Consider the following 19,675-nt stretch of genomic DNA (forward strand, 5'->3'; position numbering starts at 1 on the left):
AAACCCTGCTTCTGCACTTTAAGAGGGCATTTTATCAGGCAGGCTGTGGTCATTTTCATGTGCTACAGCCTTTAGTGTCTCCAGTTCTTTTTCTCTTCTAGTGCAAGGCCATGAAAAAAGTGGATGTATTCTCAGTGTGTTATGGATATGTGGGTCTGCACGTCTGAGGCACAAATGTGAGTGACTTGTGAGAGTGTATTGGGACAGCTGAATGTATATGTGTAGTAGGTGCATACGACTGAGTAGCAGTGTATATACCAGTGTGAGTCTGCACGTGTATGAGTTACCCCGAGCCCGATCACAAATGTGAGCCAGTCTGCGTGGCAAGACTGTGCACTTATTTACAACGTGGGCACACTTTTAGTGCTTGCACAAAAGTATGCCAGGGCATGCATGTGAATTTACATGAGAGCACAAGAATGAAAGTGAATACACATACATGCCTGTGTTTGCATGGGAATGGATAGGGATGCACAGGCATGTATGTGCACTAATACACATTTACGAAAATGTGCTGTGTTATTCTGTTGTTTTGGCTAATCACTTTACAAACACCATGGTCAGAATTTTCTCTTGACATGAATCCCCTGAGAACGTAATTCATATACATATTTTTTCTTAACGATTACTTGTGTGCTATAAGAACACAAATCTACCACGTGTGCTGATATATTTTATGAATCAATTGTAATTTAGTTTTTGTACCAGCTTGAAGCCCACTAACTCCATAACATTATTGCACGCTTACATGAATTTCAGGGGTGGCTCCTCTGCATTGATGGAGTGTCGCCCCAGAGGCTCAAAGCCAGCAGGTTAAAAATAAAACGATAAACTATAATCATTTTATTTTTCATTTCTCGGCTCTGAACCAGTGTATGCAGGGAGGGATGGGGCAGGACCATGGGAGGGGGAGGAGGACTGGTTTGTGCACTCATAAGTGCACATGTGTTTTTTTGTCCGGCTGTCTCAGGTCGGCCAAACACACATGCACACTTTGATTTCTTCATTCTAGGCTGTATTGAACAGCCAGGTTGGAGAAACAGAATAGACTCCCTGTTCTGAGCGGAGCGTCAAAGCAGTCCGCTCAGGCCAATCCCAGCGCTGCTCTCCTAGAATGAGAGCAGCGCGGGGATTGCACAGGGAGTCTCTGCTGCTGTTCCAGTGTATGCAAGGACCAGGAAGAACATGGAGGCACGAGGAGTGATGTGACTCGGCAGCTTCAGGTAAGTGGTCTTTAAAAAAAATTATTAACACCCCTAGGCTCCCTACGCCCCCTCCACCCACCACACCACCTCTTCATTGTGTCAGCCGCAACTGATAAATTTTAAATGAGTTTATTTGTTATTCTGTGTTGAACATAGCACATTTTAGCTATGCTGTTCTACTTGGCGCCTCTTGTTCTGCAGATGGCACACTGAAGCAAGGATGTCAGAAAGTAGTGGAGTCGGCCGTTTGCTGGTGAAAAATGTATCTCCTCCCAAAGACATCTTGCATTCTTCATATAACAAGAGCCTGATACCTCATCATTAGTGTCTCTCTGTAGATTTCTGTTGAACACGTGTTCCTCCTCCCTTCACTTGCAAGGGAAAAGTGCATAAATGTAACACCAAAATGTGTGGATTTTTGCATTAAATGCTGCAACTGATTGGAAGTGAAGCATTGGTCCATTGATTAAACAATTGGTTATTTTGAAAGCTTGTTGTCTATGGCTATTTTTACATTAAACGCTTGTGCTAGCCTACGTTTTAATTTTCTTTTACACCCAGAACTAAAACCTCATACTGCTAGCAGGGCAGCAGAGGGAAGGATACTAGAATTGAGGGATGTGTGAGAGAAGATGGAGAAAAATAGCAAACCATAGACCTAGAAAACAGGAACTCCTTTTGCATCGTGATTCATGCCCACAGAAGCATGGTATTATGTTGTGTTGTTTTAGCGTGCATACACACACACACACAAAGACACACTCATACACGTTGTGTTAAAAAAGACTACATTTATATTTTGTATTCATAGTCAGCAAAGCAAGGTATGCCATGTGAAATGTTTGTTAAGTCTGAGAAAACTGGCAACATTTTGCAGAATTCTACAGTGTGCTTCGAGACTCTTTACTGGGATGAGAGGATCTCCTCCCCTCCGGTGGGTGTTGTGGTATTGTGTGAGGCAGTCTAGTGTTTAGGGGGTGGAGCCGAGAGGGGAACCGGAATGGGAGGAGTAGAGGACGGGCTCAGGGCAGTTAGAGCAGGGACTAGGTGTCGGATTGTATGATGTGGTCTAGTGGTTGGGGTGGAGTTAAGAGGGAGGAGCAGGAACGGGAGGAGCCAGGGACAGGAACCACGACAGTTAGAGTAGGGACAGGGTCAGGAGAGGATGTAAGAATAAAGCTCCAGTTAAGATACTAAGAAGTGTCTGTATTCATTTGTAGCACGATGCTACAACTGGCGACGAGGGTGGGATAGGCATGTCCTGTGCCCACAGAACCCTGTTGAAAGCACCCTGTCCAGTGCAGTGTCCCAAGAAGCAAAACGCTGCCGTGTGGAGCCGTGCTGCCGCCTAAGGAAGAGAGGCCAGCAGCGAGTGACTATCTCCCCAAAGCCAGGGGATTGAGGGGGCCCGAAAGAACCAAAGAAACGAGCGCCCGAGCGTCGGAAGAAAGGAAACGCTCAATCGCGCCAAAACGCGACTGACGCTTGATGCGTGTAAATAAGCGTGCCCTCAGCGGAACAGAAGTCGGGTGCCCACCCCGACTCTGCCTTGCACCTCAACGCAGTGAAGAGTGCCCAGAGAGAAGGAAAGTGCCCCAGAGGACCTGTGGCCAAGCACCAACAAGCGCGACGAAAGCGGAGCTTGAAACAGAGCTCGAACGGCTCTGACGTCGGAAACCTCACCCATGATGCGTGAGTGTTAGCACGCAGTCGCAGAGTGAATGCGGAGCCTGGTGAGGCGCTGCGGGAGCCCACCCCGATCCTACCTGCTGGTCCGGCGTGCTGTTGGCCTGGTGGTCAGGGAAGGTGTCATCGCTGGAGAGACCGGCTGTCGGTGAGTGCCGGTTGTGGCAGAGGGAGCCGGATGAGTGGAGAAACCAAAATCTCGTGGGAAACGAGATTCCCATAGTGGTGGCCATTTTGGAGTCAGGCGACTCCTCCAATCCCCTGTCAGGGATCGGAGTCGGCCATATTGAAGTCAGGCAAATCAAGTTAGAAGAACAAGCCTGGATAAATGTCAGTCAGCAAAAGGAACAAGCATTGATAAAGATAAATGAACAAGCATTGGCAACTGGAAAAGAACAAGCACTGGTAAAGACAAGAGAAAGAACGCAACAAACATTGGCAAATGTAGAGAGCAAGCACTAACGAAGGTAAAGGAACAAACACGGACAGAAACAGAGGTAGATAGAAGCAACGAGTGGACACAAACAAGCACGGGCAAATGCAAGAGGTGCCCAGAGATAAACAAGCACGAGTACAAGCAACCTGAAACAAAAGGAACCCAAGCGTCAATAAACACAATAAGCACTGGCAAGTGCAAGAGATACGCTGAAAGCAAACACACGTGTCAAGTATAAGCAAACCCGATCGAATGCAAATCCATGATCGCACAAGCACAAACCAACACAAACCTGAACATTCCAAGCATGGACGAATACAAATCCTGAGTGTAGCGAGCACAAGCGAAAGGCCAGCACCAAAGAAAATGTTCAGCACCAAGTGAAGATAAACAATTAAAAATAACAGAAGATAAGAAAATAAATGATCCGGAGGCATGAGTAAGTGAACATCAAAGGAAATATTCTCTCATCAGTGAAACTCACTGAGACAACCATACTAAGGGTGGACAGAATACAGTAGTCACCCAGGTGTGGCGAACTCTACCAGAATCAAAAGAAACGATCCAGCACGGAATCTCGTCAGAAGAAGATCAGCAAATAAGACGGGAAGCAAAGTGAACGATCCTACAACTGTAGCAGTCGGAAACTTTCCTCCCTCATGGCGGTGGGTACAGCAACCCTTCGGTCCGATCCTTGCATTGAAGTACCGCCCCCGGTGACCCAGACTGACCGTCAGAGTTTAGGCCCCAAATGGAACCGGTGGCTGGAATCATTGGACGATTTCCTCGACGCGATCGATGAACGAAGAGATAGAAAATGTCTGACACTACTTCTCCAGCTGATAGGTCACGAGGGCCGACGTCTAGTCAGAACATTTCCTGAAAAGGATACCGAGACCTATGAGAGACTCCAAAAGAAATTACGTACCTATTTCCACGCACCGGTAGACGTGGATCATGCTCGCATCGCCTTCTTCACAGCACGTCAGGAACCAGGAGAACCACTGCCAAACTTCATTGCCCGGCTGCAAAGACTGGTACCTGGCTGCTACTTCAATACCTTTACAAATGATGAAGCCGTTCGGCTTCGGATAATCGAAGGTTGTTCAAATGCAGACACAAAGCGCAAGATTCTTCGGGGGCAGTGGTCGCTAAAGAGAATCATCAGAGGGGCCGAGATTGGAGTGCGGGTAAAAGCAAAAGACTTATCGAGAGACGTGCACTGGAATGCAAGACACATGGATGTCTGGAAAGGAACATCCCTCATGTCTGGAGGCAAGGCCCAGGAAACAAACATAACTGAAAAGAGGGAGGGTGAATCAGAGCCAAGACGAAACAAGAGACAAAGCGTCATGGAATACTCCAAGTCAACATCACAAAAAACCAGGATGAGTCAGGATTGCGATAGCGGCACTGATACAACCTCACGGAGTTATTCAACTTCAAGGAGTCAGTCAACAGATGGTGAGATTGATACAACCTCACGGAGTTACTCAACCTCAAGGAGCCAGTCAACCGATGGTGAAAATGGTTATGAAGCAGATGAAGCGTCAAGTGGGACAGATCACACCCATGGACAAGATGGCAGCCTGCTCAATAAGAGGGCAAGAAAGACAAACTACAGAAGACGGGACCAATCCCGTCAACGCCGGAAATCGGCACACGAACATCCCTGGGCATCCTCCCACTATGCACCAAAGTCTGTAGACGAATTAGAGGAAGCATCAAGCCGTGAGACACATCACCCCAATGGCACGGACGTCAGCACACCCAACAAGCGAAAAGAAGAAACTAACCACATGAGGAGTGGTGAGCCACTCAGACACCGGAAAGGGGGGGGGCATGTGCACTCAAGACAGTTGTGTAAATGAGAAAACGGAGAAGAGACAACTGATGTCCCGTGAAAAGGGTAAAGACCAAATGCTCCGAGATCAAACTAAAGAAGTAAACGTGTGGTTAGCAAACAATCTCTCCATTGCAACAACAGAAAAGACACATGAAGAGACGTACCCAAAGGAATGTTCCGTAGATAGCTCCGATTCCAGGAGCATCTCATCCCAGACTACCAACTCAATAAACTTATCAGTAACGACGCCCTCAAAGGAACGCTCTCAAAAGGAATCGGCGAACGACTCCTCCGAGTCGGAAAATATGTCTGTCCGAGCATTCAGGTCAACAAAATCATGGTCCCGACCACGTCCATGGCATCAATCACCCGAACGCACAACAGAACCAAAGGACAACATGTCACATCAGTCATCGCCATTTCAAGACATGAGTAATATGCCGTCACCCCTGATGGGGTCAGCGAGGCTGACCAAAAGAACTGACGGAAGGAAAACAAAGAGATGGGACAGTATCTACCAAGTGGAAAAGGATTATCCTGTCACCCCGGGAGGAGGACCAAAAGTGATGACAGGGATAGACTGTCACCGAATGAGAGAGAAACAGGTACATGACCGGATGGTCAGGGGTTTCGCCAGTCTCAAACATGATTGGGAGAGGGAGAGACAAACAGAGGCAGCAAACAAGTCCAAGAATCAAGACAGGACACCCATTTCAGATAGTACATTAACGTCTGGCATGCCTGACGGTGAACAGAAGAACAGTGCTGCTCCCAACCTGACAAGACAAAGAGAAATAACCTTACAGGTGGGAGCTCGGAAGAAGACCGGAACATTGTCCACTCCCGAAGGAGATCAACCGTCAACAGAACAAGAGTCACCAAGGAAAGCAGACTGCCACTGCCGAGCTGAGCCAGTAGCAGTCACACAACATGAAAGAACCTTGATAACTGCGGAACCGGATAATAAACAGCCTACACATAATGGGTTGCATTCTCAAAAGTGCACTCCCGTAGTCAAGGATGTCTTGGTTAAGACACCGGAAAGATTGATCAATGTCAGGACCACCACGGATTCGAGACTACTGATGCTTGAAGAACAAGCTGTCCGCCAACCCGTGTGGTGGATTGAAGAATTGCGAACACTGTGGAAATTAAGTTCATTTTGTTAAGAAAGGGGGAGATGTCGGATTGTATGATGTGGTCTAGTGGTTGGGGTGGAGTTAAGAGGGAGGAGCAGGAACGGGAGGAGCCAGGGACAGGAACCACGACAGTTAGAGTAGGGACAGGGTCAGGAGAGGATGTAAGAATAAAGCTCCAGTTAAGATACTAAGAAGTGTCTGTATTCATTTGTAGCACGATGCTACACTAGGTATGGAACAGAAGTAAGTAATAAAGCTCCTAAAAATAACAAGTAGTGTCTGCCTGTTGATTGCCAGGGCGATACTACAGGTGTGGTACACAAACCTCAATCAACGCAGGGGAAACCTCAGTTCCCCTTATCCATCCCCTACAAGCACTCTGAATTTCTTGGAATGATCACACAAGAGTGAGAACAGAGTGAGCCATGCCATTTATATAACAGTTATAAGCATTGTGTACCATGGTATAGGTTCAATAGTTTTTGTTTTTTTAAAAACAAAACCCTGCTTTGGGATTTTGTTTCTGAAGGAACAAATACTTGTTAAAAGTTTGATGGGTAGCCGTCATGTTTACAGAGCTGCCTGTAAAGCCTTTTACTTAGGGACAGGGTTCCTGTCAATGACTAGAGTTGTCCGGTGGGCCAGCAGACAACTCTAAATTTGGAGGATGGCGTTGGTGTATTTTACTCTGTCGCCCTGACGGAGTTGAATCTGTGCTCTGACGTCTAAGCCAGGCCCTGAGTTTACAAAATCGATGTACTTTAATACTATGAAAGGCACTGCTGGGAGAACATCTGCTCTGGGAGACTTGGACAGGGACTTCGTGTAAAGATAGACTGCATTAACAGCTGCTATCTATAGCTTTCCCATTGGTTGCACTCCCTAGCACTGCTCTTGCGATACTTCGTATCAAGAGTCATGTAGGCAGTCGAAATAAAACAAATTAATCAGGGCTCGAAAATTACTCTATTGCTTACCATTGTCTCTGAACAACAAATAGAAGGATTTTAAGTACTAAAGGTGGGGTAAAGGTTCAATACTCATATGTCATTGTTGTATGCTATGCAGTTATGTTGTTTATGCATGTTGTTAGTAGTTGCTGCATCCCTGTATCAGTCTGACACGCGATGACATGTGATATGAATGTGTGAGTGGAATGTTGAAATCAAATGCGGAGTGCGTGAGGAGACAGCTGGCTGAGCATGCTGTGCACAGGATAAGATGACTAGCGAGCGGCTTATTTGGATAAAATAAACTAATTTTCCCATACCTACCTTTTCTTCACTCATTATTGGACATCACATAAATATTGGCGACGAGGATGGGTGGCATCCAGAACTGTTGCCCCAGCTGAGTGCTGTGGTATGCGAAGTTTGAAGATGACCCATCAGAAGTATAGCTGAGTGCTCTGCATCGAAGGTCTCAGACAACCAGCAAGGTGCTTCTTTGGATGAAATAGAATCCTGTACATACCTTGTCTTGAATCCTTATTGGACATCACAGTCATGGGGGAAAAAGGGTGCATGAGCCCACTTTCACTACTGACAGCTTTTTGGTGAATCTGTGTCCATGAAATACCACTGTTCTGACAGACTATTGTCGGAATTTTCTAGAAACAAAGGTCCTAAGCCTAGAACATTATTTCAAAACAATGTAATATAGACCACAGTCGGAAACTATATACTCTTTTCTTATACCCAGCCGGGCAAAGAATTTATTTCGTAAAATATAACACGTATTCAAAGTTTGGGATACAATTTGACAACAAACATTTATCGCTTGAAGTAAGGCACAAGCCTGTGCCGTACTTTAGAAGTAGGAGAAAGTTATAGGGAAAGATGTAGAAGAGAGGACAGTTTACTTCAGGCATAAAAGAAGTGAGCAAAACTGGGTACTGCTTCACATTTAAATTGACAGTAATTCCCAGAGTAGTCCATACATACAGAGGTGTTCGCAAATAAACTGTATGTCTACTAAACAAAAGTCGACGGCGATTCGATCCCGGGATCAAATTATAATGGGATCATCATCAGGACTTAATGATTGCCTGGTATTACAAAATTAAATGCGCCCTAGAGGCCGGAAATTCCGGATTACGCGTTGGTTTACTCGATAGGGCTGTGTGGCCGGTTTCTCAGTTCGAAGTCACGATTGCGGATTTGTGATAGCGAGGCAATTTAGAATGTCGAGGCAAGTCCCGTGTGGGAGCCCCGTCCTGTTGTATTGATGCGGCGTTCGATAATTTATTCGATCCGTGCTTAAGTGAAAGTTGTCCGTTGGTGCGGTCGGTGAAATAAGCGATCCGCTCTAGAAAGATACTGGGACGCAGTGCCAGTCCACAGGTTCCTCGTCAGTTACGCTGTGCCTTACTTCAAACGATAAATGTTTGTTGTCAGATTGTATCTCAAACTTTGAATACGTGTTATATTTTACGAAATAAATTCTTTGCCCGGCTGGGTATAAGAAAAGAGTATATAGTTTCCGACTGTGGTCTATATTACATTGTTTTGAAATAATGTTCTATGCTTAGGACCTTTGTTTCTAGAAAATAACTGATACCCATGGTCCAAAGCCATTTAGTGGGTCCCCCTTGTTTTTTGACAAGACTATTGTCGGAAGGCAGACCACACTACTTGGTGCAGTGATAGGCAGTGGCAGCCGGCACAGCTAACGGGTTGAAGAGTGGGCGGGGGGACTGTCCATGGGGGTGGGGGAGAGGCGCAATGTAAATTTAAGAAAAAACACTTAGCCTGCTGCCAGATCCTGCGTCTCTGCTCCTGCTCTCCTCCGTCGGACTCCTGGAAGAGGAAGCCCAGCCAGGCTCCCCTGACCAATCACAACACTGCAATGTAGAGTTGTGATTGGTGAGCACCCAGTTTCCCCTAACCAATGAGCGCCGTGGTTCGACGCGAAGCCAGGGAATGGGGGCCTGGGCATGTTTGCCACACAGGCTGTAATGCAGCCTGCCTGGAGAACAGGGAAAGTGCGCATGACTGTTTAACCGGCCCCAGATGGCCTGCCAAACAGACATGAGAACTTAGGAGTGGGCAAACCACTACTCCCCTGCCCTGCTCCAAGAGTAGACCAGCCCTGCCTGCCCACCCACAAAGCACGGAAACATAAAATGAAAATAACTCAAAGTTATTATCATTTTGTTTCCTTTATTTGCACTGCTTAAAAAGCAGTGATGCCACGCTCCTCCACCATAGCGGAAAAGCCGCCACTGGTGACAGGACACTACTAGTATAGATGAAGAGAGACAGAACTAACCTGGGGTCTCTCAGGAGAGGAACAGGGGTGGGAGCACACCACTTCACCTCCCAGCAAGGTTCGCCCCTGGCATTGTGGTAAATGCAGTTTCAGTTACTTGCTTGCTTCAAGAGTGTTCGAGTATTTTGCCACAGTTGGCGCAGATAGTGCGGATCTCTAGACACGTGTTCTGGTTCCTTAACCGTCATCAGTAGATACTACAGTCTTTGAAAGTTGGGGTTTGCCGAGTAGGCTGCCAATATCTTTTTCAGGTCAGGTACCTCTCACAGGCATGTGGGTGCTATTTAAAGTACTCCCGTGAGTCATTGAGCTGACGAGCTCGTGGATGAAGCACCTGCGCGCCAGTGAGAGGTACCGGACCTGATATAATGTTTGGCAGCCTACTCCGCAAACCCCAAAATACAAGACTGTATTCTCTACTGGTGACGGTCAATAAACCAGAAACAAGTGTCTAGAGATCAGCACTATCTGCGCCAACCTTGGCGAAACACTCGAAAATATCGGAGCGAGCTACAAGAGACTGCATTTCCCAGAATGGCAGGGGCGAACCTTGCCTGAGAGGTCAGCGGTATGCTCCCACATCCTGTTGTCTCTCAGGAGAGGCTCTACTCCTCTGGAAAGATATAACAAGGTTGTAGAATTGTCAGTCAGAGATCTTCAGAGAAAGATAACAATGTTGGGTACTTTAAAGCTCGACAATACTTTTTTGGAACAAAATTACAATGCTTGGGCACCATAACATTCACAGTGCTCTTCTGGAGAAAGAAAGAGAACAATGCTGTTGCATTGTCAGGGCAGAGCTCTGCTAGAGAAGAATAACAATGCTGGTATCCTTGAGCTGTGGTAAAGCTCTTCTGGAAATAGATTACAGATTTGGGGCACCTTACAGTACACTTCTGGAGAAAAAGAACAATGTTAGGTGGTTTGAGGCCCTCGCCGTAGTATACGGGAAAGAGACAACACTCTTGGCTCACCACACATAAACATGCACTGCAACTGGGCCATATCTGCTTCCTCTAAAGATGGTCTTGAGACATCACAAACCATAAATTATCATTACTTATTTGTATCAGTAACTTTTGACGCTCTCCCTCGTTACAGGCATGAACCGAAGGGTTCAGGGCCTTTAACAACTGTTATTGGTCTTGGTAGGGGGGTACAAGGCTATAATAGAAGCCGTGCTGTGTAGGAAAAACTACCAAATAGTTAAAGACCGAAATAACAACCTGGGGACAACAAATAAATCCTGGATCGTTTGGGGACAGACAAGGAACAATAACGTGTGTATGATCTAATGTAAATAAAGGCAGTAATCATCGGATATCGCTGCTTTGTGTGAATGGTAGTCTGGGGACTATTTTGTAATTTTTTAATTAAAATAAACTTTCTATTAATATATTCCATATGCTGTTTCTGGCTTTGGATTAATGTGCTTCCAAAATAGGTAAAGGTTCTCTCCAGGTTTAGGAGTTGAGAGCCTATTGAGATCCTTACTTGCACACATCACGCCTCCACTTGTGGCATGCACCTTTCCATCATTCACTATAGCGGATAGTTCTTTGTAGCTGTTCACTTATTGGTGGTCGTTAGTAAGTATTAGACCTGCAGTGCCTGGTAGGTGTATACGCGAGAAGGTTTCCACTTCTACGGCCACCTCATCAGGGCAGTGGGCTCACCTTGGCGTTGAAGCTGAACCTGGACTCTGGAATGTTCTCTGGTCCGCCATGGACAGCAAAGTGCTTGCAGCCTGCACTGGCCTTGACGTAGCGGGGGTGGGATCCTTGCAACCCCTTCACAAAGGCTGCGGAGAGGGCTCCACTCAAGTAGGGGTCTTCACCGTATGTCTCCTGCAGGGAAGGACAAGATTAGGGATGTGTCAGACAAACGCAGAAGGCACGGGCAGGTTTTGTATTCATCAGCATGCTAACCAGCTGTATCTCAGGGCTTCAGCAACATACATTAGGCAAATCACTTTCCCAATAAGTATAAATACTGTGTGGATGGGGAAAGGGGGCTATGAGAGAGACGTTTAAAATACAAATAGGCACAAAGTAGAATAGGAGAAAGGTGAGACATTAGTGAGACATCTAAATATTTTACTGATAAGATTATTTTTAAAGAACGAGAGGAAATGGCAGGAAGGTTATGCACTTCAATACCCAGTGGCCGATGTAGTGGAGAGGAGTTGTGGAGGTGATGATGAGGAAAAACGAAGATATCAGAAAGACATATAATGCCCCCCCCGGTATAAATACTGCAGAGTAGGAAAAGGGGATACTATATAACATACAGAGACTGAGGAAGAAGTAGAAAGTGAGATTTGAATACCCTTAGGACAACAATCTGAAGAAGAGAAAAGAAAGTGTATATATGAATCATAAATCAATGTATCTTATTGATACACACATAGTAAACTAGGGAGGGGGTGCCATTACATTACTCGTGGCTATGAATGCTGGAACGGAGAAAGTTATATGTAATACAAGAAAGAGGCATTTAACTACCTCCTGGATATAAACAATGTAAAAGGGGAGGGAAAGGGAGGTATCTATTATGTCTTTTCTAGTTATTTAAAAAATGTGAACCGCAAGCCGACCAGCATCTAGTCACTTATAAGCACAGCAATCATTGGCATCTAATTGTGGATGAAAGAAAAACTTTGTCTTAGAGTCAGTTCTTAATAGCATCTAGGAAGAACAGCAAACATGCCTCCTTCTGGATGTTTACAAGAAATTCATTGCAAAACTTTGGTTGGTCCAAGCACACAACTCTGCCTTCTAACTCCCCTTATGGAACCATGAGAAGGCTAAAAACCCTGGATGCAGTGGCCTTCGGCTGGCACAGACAGATGTTATCCATAAGATCGAAAGCTCCAGTTTCATGGAATGGATGCACTTAATTACTAGTGACAAGATTTTAAATTGAAGTCTGTCTTTTTCTGGTAGTCAAAGAATATCCCACTTGAGATGGGTAACACAATTTCTCATAAGGAGTCCGTAAAGCGGGTAAATGTCAGAGTTGGGTGAGTTCACTGCTGGGTTCTATAGTTCCCGCAGTGGAGTAATTTGCCTTTATGAGAAGGCACCAAATAAAGCAATGTCAGTGGTTAATTTGTAAACAAAATAAGTGCTGGGCTCTAGTCAGAAGGCAGCTTGCACCAGCCCATTTCTCCTGTTAGTGCCGCCTAAAACATAACATGCCACGAGCCATGAAAGTGGAGAGAGGATGTGGCATAATAACCAGAGCTGCCAACTTCGAGTCTCGGCGTTGGCTCAATATCCTGTGATTCTGGGCAAATCACTTAATCTCCCCACAAACGATTGTGTCCTTAACTGGTGCTCATGAAAAGCACTGGTGTTAATGTTTAAGAGCTGGTGCTGAGCATCGGAAACCTATGGGCTCAAAACGTTTTGAGACAGACAAGGGGAATCATTTAATTGACATAGTAAATACATATTTGAGATTATGCCCTTGATGTTAAAGCTGATAGGGATATGTCCAATCTACATGGGCTTAGCAGTTCAATATGTACTTATCTATGTAACTATGCTAACACACGAATAACAGACATCATGTGTCAACCTATTGTATTCATTAAGATCTGCTTATATTCTACCTATGAGGATACATGCAGGGATACTGGCTTCGAAAGTAAAAGGTTATAGGTCTGACCATGATTCTACGCCATGGCTCCTTTAAGTTGATACTTATTTCACAGCCTTCAATAATTTGCATCCCACACTAAGAAATGTGTTATTGGTACCCAAACAGGCCTTTCCTTGGGTGCCTTGGACAGTTAAAGGTTAGTGGGCCTCCCAGTGGGCACTCTAAATTGGACAAACGTAAGGCACTTGACTCTTTCAACGTAGTAAGGGCAAATAGTTGAAGCTTATGGAGGAACTTAGAGACTTTCACCCTTATCTAAGGTTTGGCGGACAGGTTCTCAGTCAAAAAACTACTGATGACATGTCCACCATATTACAAGTTTATTATAGTCAATGCCACTCTAAATATACCAGATGGGACATCTTCCATGTTGTGACAGAGTGGCTTGCCTGCAAAACTTTTCCCGGATGTAGGACATACATCTTGCAAAAAGTGGCGACTATCTCATCTACCCTATTTGGAGTGCAGAAAGACCCTTTGCACTCTAAATAGGGTGGTAAGGACATACGTCAAAAAGTGGTAGAATTCCAGCATCTGGCAAATCCAGCCCTAAGTAAGGGCTTTTGAATCACTATGACGCAATAAATAAACTTATTGAGTGTTAACATTGAATTAGTGTTCTACTTTATAATAAGAAAGGAACTTTAATAACAAAGAAATAAAATAGTATAGTTATAATTAAAATAGCCAATGAAAACCAAAACACCCTCTTAAAAATCAAACACAAGTCGTGAATCCCACAAATCTATACTGCGCTTAATGGAAAAATAGCAAGCAGCACAGCAAACAATTGCACACAGTCAATAGGCAATTGACATTTCACTGACCAGAGCTCAAACTAGAAAATGGTCAGTTGGAGCCTAATACTAAAATGTATGACATTTAGAACAGTTTATATACGTTTTCTCCCAATACAAGTCTCTAGAAACCAATCAGGTGACACAAACCTTCAGCAAAATCTTATCTAATGTACAGGTCGCATTTCCTTCTCCCGAAGGAAGTGATAGGAGAAGATGTAATTCATGAATACAATAGAGAGCTCATTATTTTTAGAAATCCAGCTTCCTGTTGAAAACACTGGAAACGAGGCTATGCTTTGCAGAAATGAGAAACACGTACTGGCTGTCCTGCATAAGTTCAATTCTAGTCCTACTAACCTACTAAAGCCATGGAATTCAGCAAGCATAATTGGGGCTAAAGGACACTTCAAAATCAATTAGAAATGCCATCCAGTCTTTATTATAAAATATATTGTTAAATAGTGAAACAGAAGCATATGTACAGAAGAATAACACTGCAATACATAGGAATATATGATTATGTTTTCACAGCCTTGACATCTGCTGGGTCTATATTATAACACCAAAATGTATTTCTAGCTCCCTTATGGTAGGCTCTAGACCTGCAGTTCACATTGATCATTATGGACAATGCTGTCTTAGGAGGATGCTACAGGTGGAGTTATCTGAAGCATTTAGGCCTCTCAAAAACATAGGAATGTTCGAAAGGATACAAGCAGCCACCAAGTTCTGTTTTGAGGTATCTGACTTGGTACTCAAGGATACTCTTGAATAAAAAGTGTCAATCCTAAAAATAGCCCCATGTGATGATTAAGATGGGCATTTGAAAGGGGAAAACATTGCTAATCTTAGAAATAACCACCTGAACCAAATTCTTCCCACCCACAACAAAAGTCTTGTGTTTTCTTGGTGATGGCTTTGGTGAGTTGGTGTCGGTTCACTCACACCTGCTTGAGACAGTCCAATTATTGGGGTTCTTATGGTTAGTTAAGGGCCCAAATGACCTCTTTGTATAGTGATGGCAATATTAAAAAATAGTGGGCCAGTTCCAAGCATGTGTAATGGGTATCTTTTCTTCACAGGCCGGAATCTCGGAATCTGTAGAAATGTTTGAGTGGCTAGGCACCTACAGGTCCCAAAGGTGCCCAAAATTAGCCTTACAGGCAGTGGTAGCCAGCCACTGGCAAGGTTATCATGATTTTAACCAGCAAAATCTAAAGTTTTACAAGTAACGGAAGGAGGGATCACTAGATTCCAATTTAAGATGGCCTCCTTTTTTGGATAGAGTTTAACCTCATGTCGGTGGTTAAAGGCAGACTTTCTACTGGTTTCTATGGAGGTTTGAAGACAGGTACAGGTACACTATTGGCACAAGGAGTGTCAAGGACGTTACAGACTCCCCTTCCCAATAATAAATGTGATGGAGGCAGGTGTTCAGCTCTAATGTCTTCCTGCTTCTCTAGGACGCTTTGGATTCTTTTGGCTCCTGTGCAATTTCAGTTCCTCAAGCTCTCCTAAAAACATTTGTTCCAGTTGGCTGAGCCCTGTGCTGTCCTCCTGGGACAAGTCTCTCGTCCTGGCAGATACATTTCAGATTCTTGTGCCAGAATGTTGGTATTCCTTCTATCTCCAGGCCAAGCAGCATGGAAACACCAAAAGTATTCCTTCCCTTAGGTCTGGTTTGAAGGAAAATGGCAACCAACCTTACATTCCTCTCTAGCTCCTTTATTCTTTACATGGTGTGTGAGCCTTCTTGGTGATTGGTCAGTCTAGATAAACAAAATACTGATAGAGAGGGCAGCACTTTTAGTCCTCTGATGGTCTGGGTGGTCACTTTCATGGGCTTCCTGCTCAGCTGACCTTCTTATCCTGGCTTGGGTGCTAGGTGCATTAGTCTCTTTAGGAAGCACAATCAGGGCCAGACTGGAAACCCAAAGCAGCCCAGGCAATTTTGAAGGACCGCCCCCACCCCGCTCCCCTGGGGAAGTGGGGGGTGCAAGTGTGAAGCACTGCTGCTTTTGTTACTGGGGCCCGATATTGCAGCAACACTGCAAAACCGGCCCCCAATAACGTAAAACCGTCCCCCAGCAACACAAAACTGGCCCCAGTAACAACAAAAAAAACCCCACTGCTGCAAAACTGCCCCCACCCTTCCAGCCTCCCGAGAAAAAGCACGATGCCTGTCATGGCCAGTCGGGCAATGGTGTGGAATGGGTTTTGCTCAGGCAGTGAAACCTACACTACGGATAAAAGGAATAGGCTGGAGACTTCCTCCATTCAGATTCAGGCAGTGGTACAGGAAATTGTGTACCTGCATTCTGGGTTGTCGAAGATGGACGTCATCAGCCAAGCCCAGTGCTGACCTCCATTTGGTGCAGTACACACACGTAGGGCCTGATTCACAAAGGTAAACTGAGACGAAAGTCTAACTTTACAACTTTTGGTATTCACAAAGGGCATTTACAAAGGTACATTTACGAGTAGTAAATGTCCTTTGTGAATACCGAAAGTCGTAAAGTTTGACTTTTGTCTAATTTTACCTTTGTGAATCAAGCCCGTAGTGTCCAATGGACCTCAATGAACCCCAGGACTCACGACTCCTTTTGAAACTTATAGAAACTCACACATGCCACAGACACCTTTCAAGAATGTGCCAGGCATGACAATGGCGAGGACGCACGTTCCAGGGACAAACACAACCTTTACAGGAGAAACCAGTAGGCAGTTTCCATAAATGTGCAGGGGTAACTCTCCTCTCATTGCCACTGTTTCATAATTCATATATCACAAAAGTGCTAACTAACACACACACACACACACACACACACACACACACATAAACATACGCTTTAAAATACAGAGCTTGGATAAACAGCGGGCTTACCTGGTTACGCCCCCATAGTGGGTGCCTCATGATGTTGACGACAGGACTGAAGCAGCTCATGCCAGTGTGGTCCCTGTAGTCACCAATAGACATGAAGTAGTTGTGCTTTGCTCGGACCTCAGTGGCTGTGGTATCAGCAACGCGGAACAGCAGATCGGTGCTGCAGATGGAGAAAGCGGAGGATTGGACGGGCACATGGACTGACCGATTTTGTGACCCTCACAGAGTATGGGGTGCTTAAGAGGAACAGTAAGATCAATTAATGTACATGCTTTACCCACGAATATATTAATTTATACAAGGTTGTACAGTTGAAATAAAGGCATTGAGAAGCTACAATAATGTGCTTAGTAGTGCCTGTAATGCCAAATCCATCCCGCCCCTCCACTGAAATCAACCAATCAGACCATTTTGAAATGCTGGCCAAACTATCAGACGTGTTTTGGCACAACCCAATATCTCTAGACAACATGTGATACTATCTGTAGTTGAACAGATGCAGTCCAGATTACTTAAGAATCAGAACCGTAGTAGGAATGTGCAAAGTTTCAAGTGTTTTCTCTTGTGACCTTTGCATGTTTCTCACAAAAATATTTAAAAGATGAGAATGTTACAAAATTAAATACAAGTTAAATTCTGCATGAAAAACAAAATCAGAACTTTTCCAATACTTTCAATATTGCATGCTCCCTAATTTTGAACACTCCTTATCAAGTGTAATTTTCCTTGTGAGAGTGGATGTTCCAGTGATGAAGTCACACAAGTTATAGCCCTGCATACAGAGCGTTGATCTTTAAACTCACATTTACATATGTTGAGAACAGGAGAGGAGAGAGATTGAAAACAAACGTTATTCTGTTACTTTGTGCTGTATGAGACAAGTCTGTGGAAGACCTGTAGCTTGGAGTAGAATAAAGGAGCCATTCATAGAAGAGAGGCTGCGCATGGCAAGCCCTCAGAACCTGCACAATCTGCAGTATACGAAAAAACGTAAATCACATAATCAATAAATGTAAAATGACTATAATCCCTTGCTGGCAAAGGTTAATAATTCCCAGATATGAAAAAATCAATATTCAATTGATTGGTTCGACAATTCTTTGTACAATTGTGAACTGGACACCCCCCTTTCCTAATAATTTTCACTACAAAATTACATAACTCAAACAATAACTCCAATCTGGCATTTTAAGTAATCTTCAATTTGCAAGTACCTGCATTATTTGGTATCTGAAATGATGAACACGTTAATTCCAACAGTAGCATGACTTTCCCCAGTACACAACCCTCCAGGGGTCTTGAAATCAGGCTTAGCTCAGATCCTAGAATAGTCGTCCCACTGCATTTAGGGGAAGGAAACACTGCTCGGACCAAAGCGGTGCATGTCGAGTCACTGCTGGGTTAGGCACCTAGATGTATCTAGCCAAACTCCAACCAGGACTTACAAAAACTTGGCGTGATCTTGTTAACACTACGACTCCTCCAGTGTTTAAACACGGTCTCTGAAGCGCTTGGAATTATGTAATCGGAATGTCTACTAAATCTTAAGAGCTCTCGCAATTTAGCCATTTCAACTGTCATCCATTGGTATACAGAGGTGAGAGAGCGCAAACTGACCTGAATGTATAAGTATGTCACACTTACACGTAGTAAGCACAAGTCATGAGGAGAAATGCCATGAGTGCTGATAGTACCTGCATCTATATTCTGAAATGTGTAGTTAACTTAGAGATTTAAGTAGAAGTGGAACTAATGCAGAAATGTGTGAAAATATATGACTTTATTAGACGTGATTAATCCTGAATCCATGTCGTGTAGCTGCTAAAATGTAAGATGGCATGCGGTTAAACGTAGAACGTGGTAGGCCTCAGGGCCAGAGATGGAAGGGATGGGGAAGGTGTTTCCTTTCACGACATGGGCCATGATTTATAGATGTGTTTACCGAATAATAGAATAAGAGTATTAACATGCTATTAATTAATGAAAGAGTTGAACGCTATAATCATTATGAGAAATGCTGTAGGCCTGAAATGTTTATAGACACTGATTTACACGTATTGGTCTGGGCCGAGAAATGTTGCAAACCTTTGTTGGAAGTCTATGAGAATTGGGATCTTGGCTGCAGACGCCTGTCTGCAAGGGAAGGGGGGATCCAATTATAAATGAAATGAATAGGGGTTTGTTCAGGAGCCGGCACAGACATGGAGGAGGGTTCCGGAATGTTTTAAGGGGTATCAGCGGGCCGGAGAAGAGTCTGAGAAGCAAGGTCAACTCTAACGCACGAGGCCCAACACAAAGCAGCATGGAAAAAGCCAGAAGCTACACCACGTGAGGGGCGTCTCACGAGGGGCGTCTCAAATGTTGTTGACTGTTTTGTATTAGGGACAGCACCCCTGGGTGGAGTTAGAGCAGATGCCTGAGGACCCTTTAGAGAGCGGATGGGTAGGCAGAGAGGGGCCTTGATTGGAGAACTGTAGGCTTTCACCAAGAGACTAAGAGTGGGTGACCTCCCTAGGAAGTCACTCACCGCTGACACCTTTTGACAGGTTGGGACTTTGTTAAGTAGGGATACCATCCAGAACAGGGTAGGGACAGCCTAACCTGTGTTTTTCCTCCAGCCTTAAATGACGGAGAGATCTCAATACGTGTCTATGCTGATAGCTTTGTTATTCCTAGAACTTGTACTCGTAGTCTTCTTTGCTCGTCTGAGGGTTTTCAGAGAGCACATGTATGTAGTTGGGCC

At 44.6% G+C, this 19,675-nt stretch overlaps 1 protein-coding gene across 4 annotated transcripts in view; it reads right to left on the minus strand.

Moving 5' to 3' along the window:
* LOC147731446 (uncharacterized) overlaps positions 1-19,675 on the minus strand; it is a 170,003-nt gene that overhangs the window by 94,462 nt on the left and 55,866 nt on the right. For all 4 annotated transcript variants that reach the window (XM_086956486.1, XM_086956488.1, XM_086956489.1 and 1 more), the window contains 2 exons: positions 16,933-17,092; positions 11,259-11,429 (listed from right to left, as the gene is read on the minus strand). In XM_086956486.1, the coding sequence (XP_086812612.1) occupies positions 11,259-11,429; positions 16,933-17,092 (331 nt within the window). The remainder of the gene's footprint in view (positions 1-11,258; positions 11,430-16,932; positions 17,093-19,675) is intronic.

The sequence above is a fragment of the Lissotriton vulgaris genome, chromosome 2_1 (genome assembly GCF_964263255.1).
Source record: "Lissotriton vulgaris chromosome 2_1, aLisVul1.2, whole genome shotgun sequence".
Classification (NCBI taxonomy): Eukaryota; Metazoa; Chordata; class Amphibia; order Caudata; family Salamandridae; genus Lissotriton; species Lissotriton vulgaris.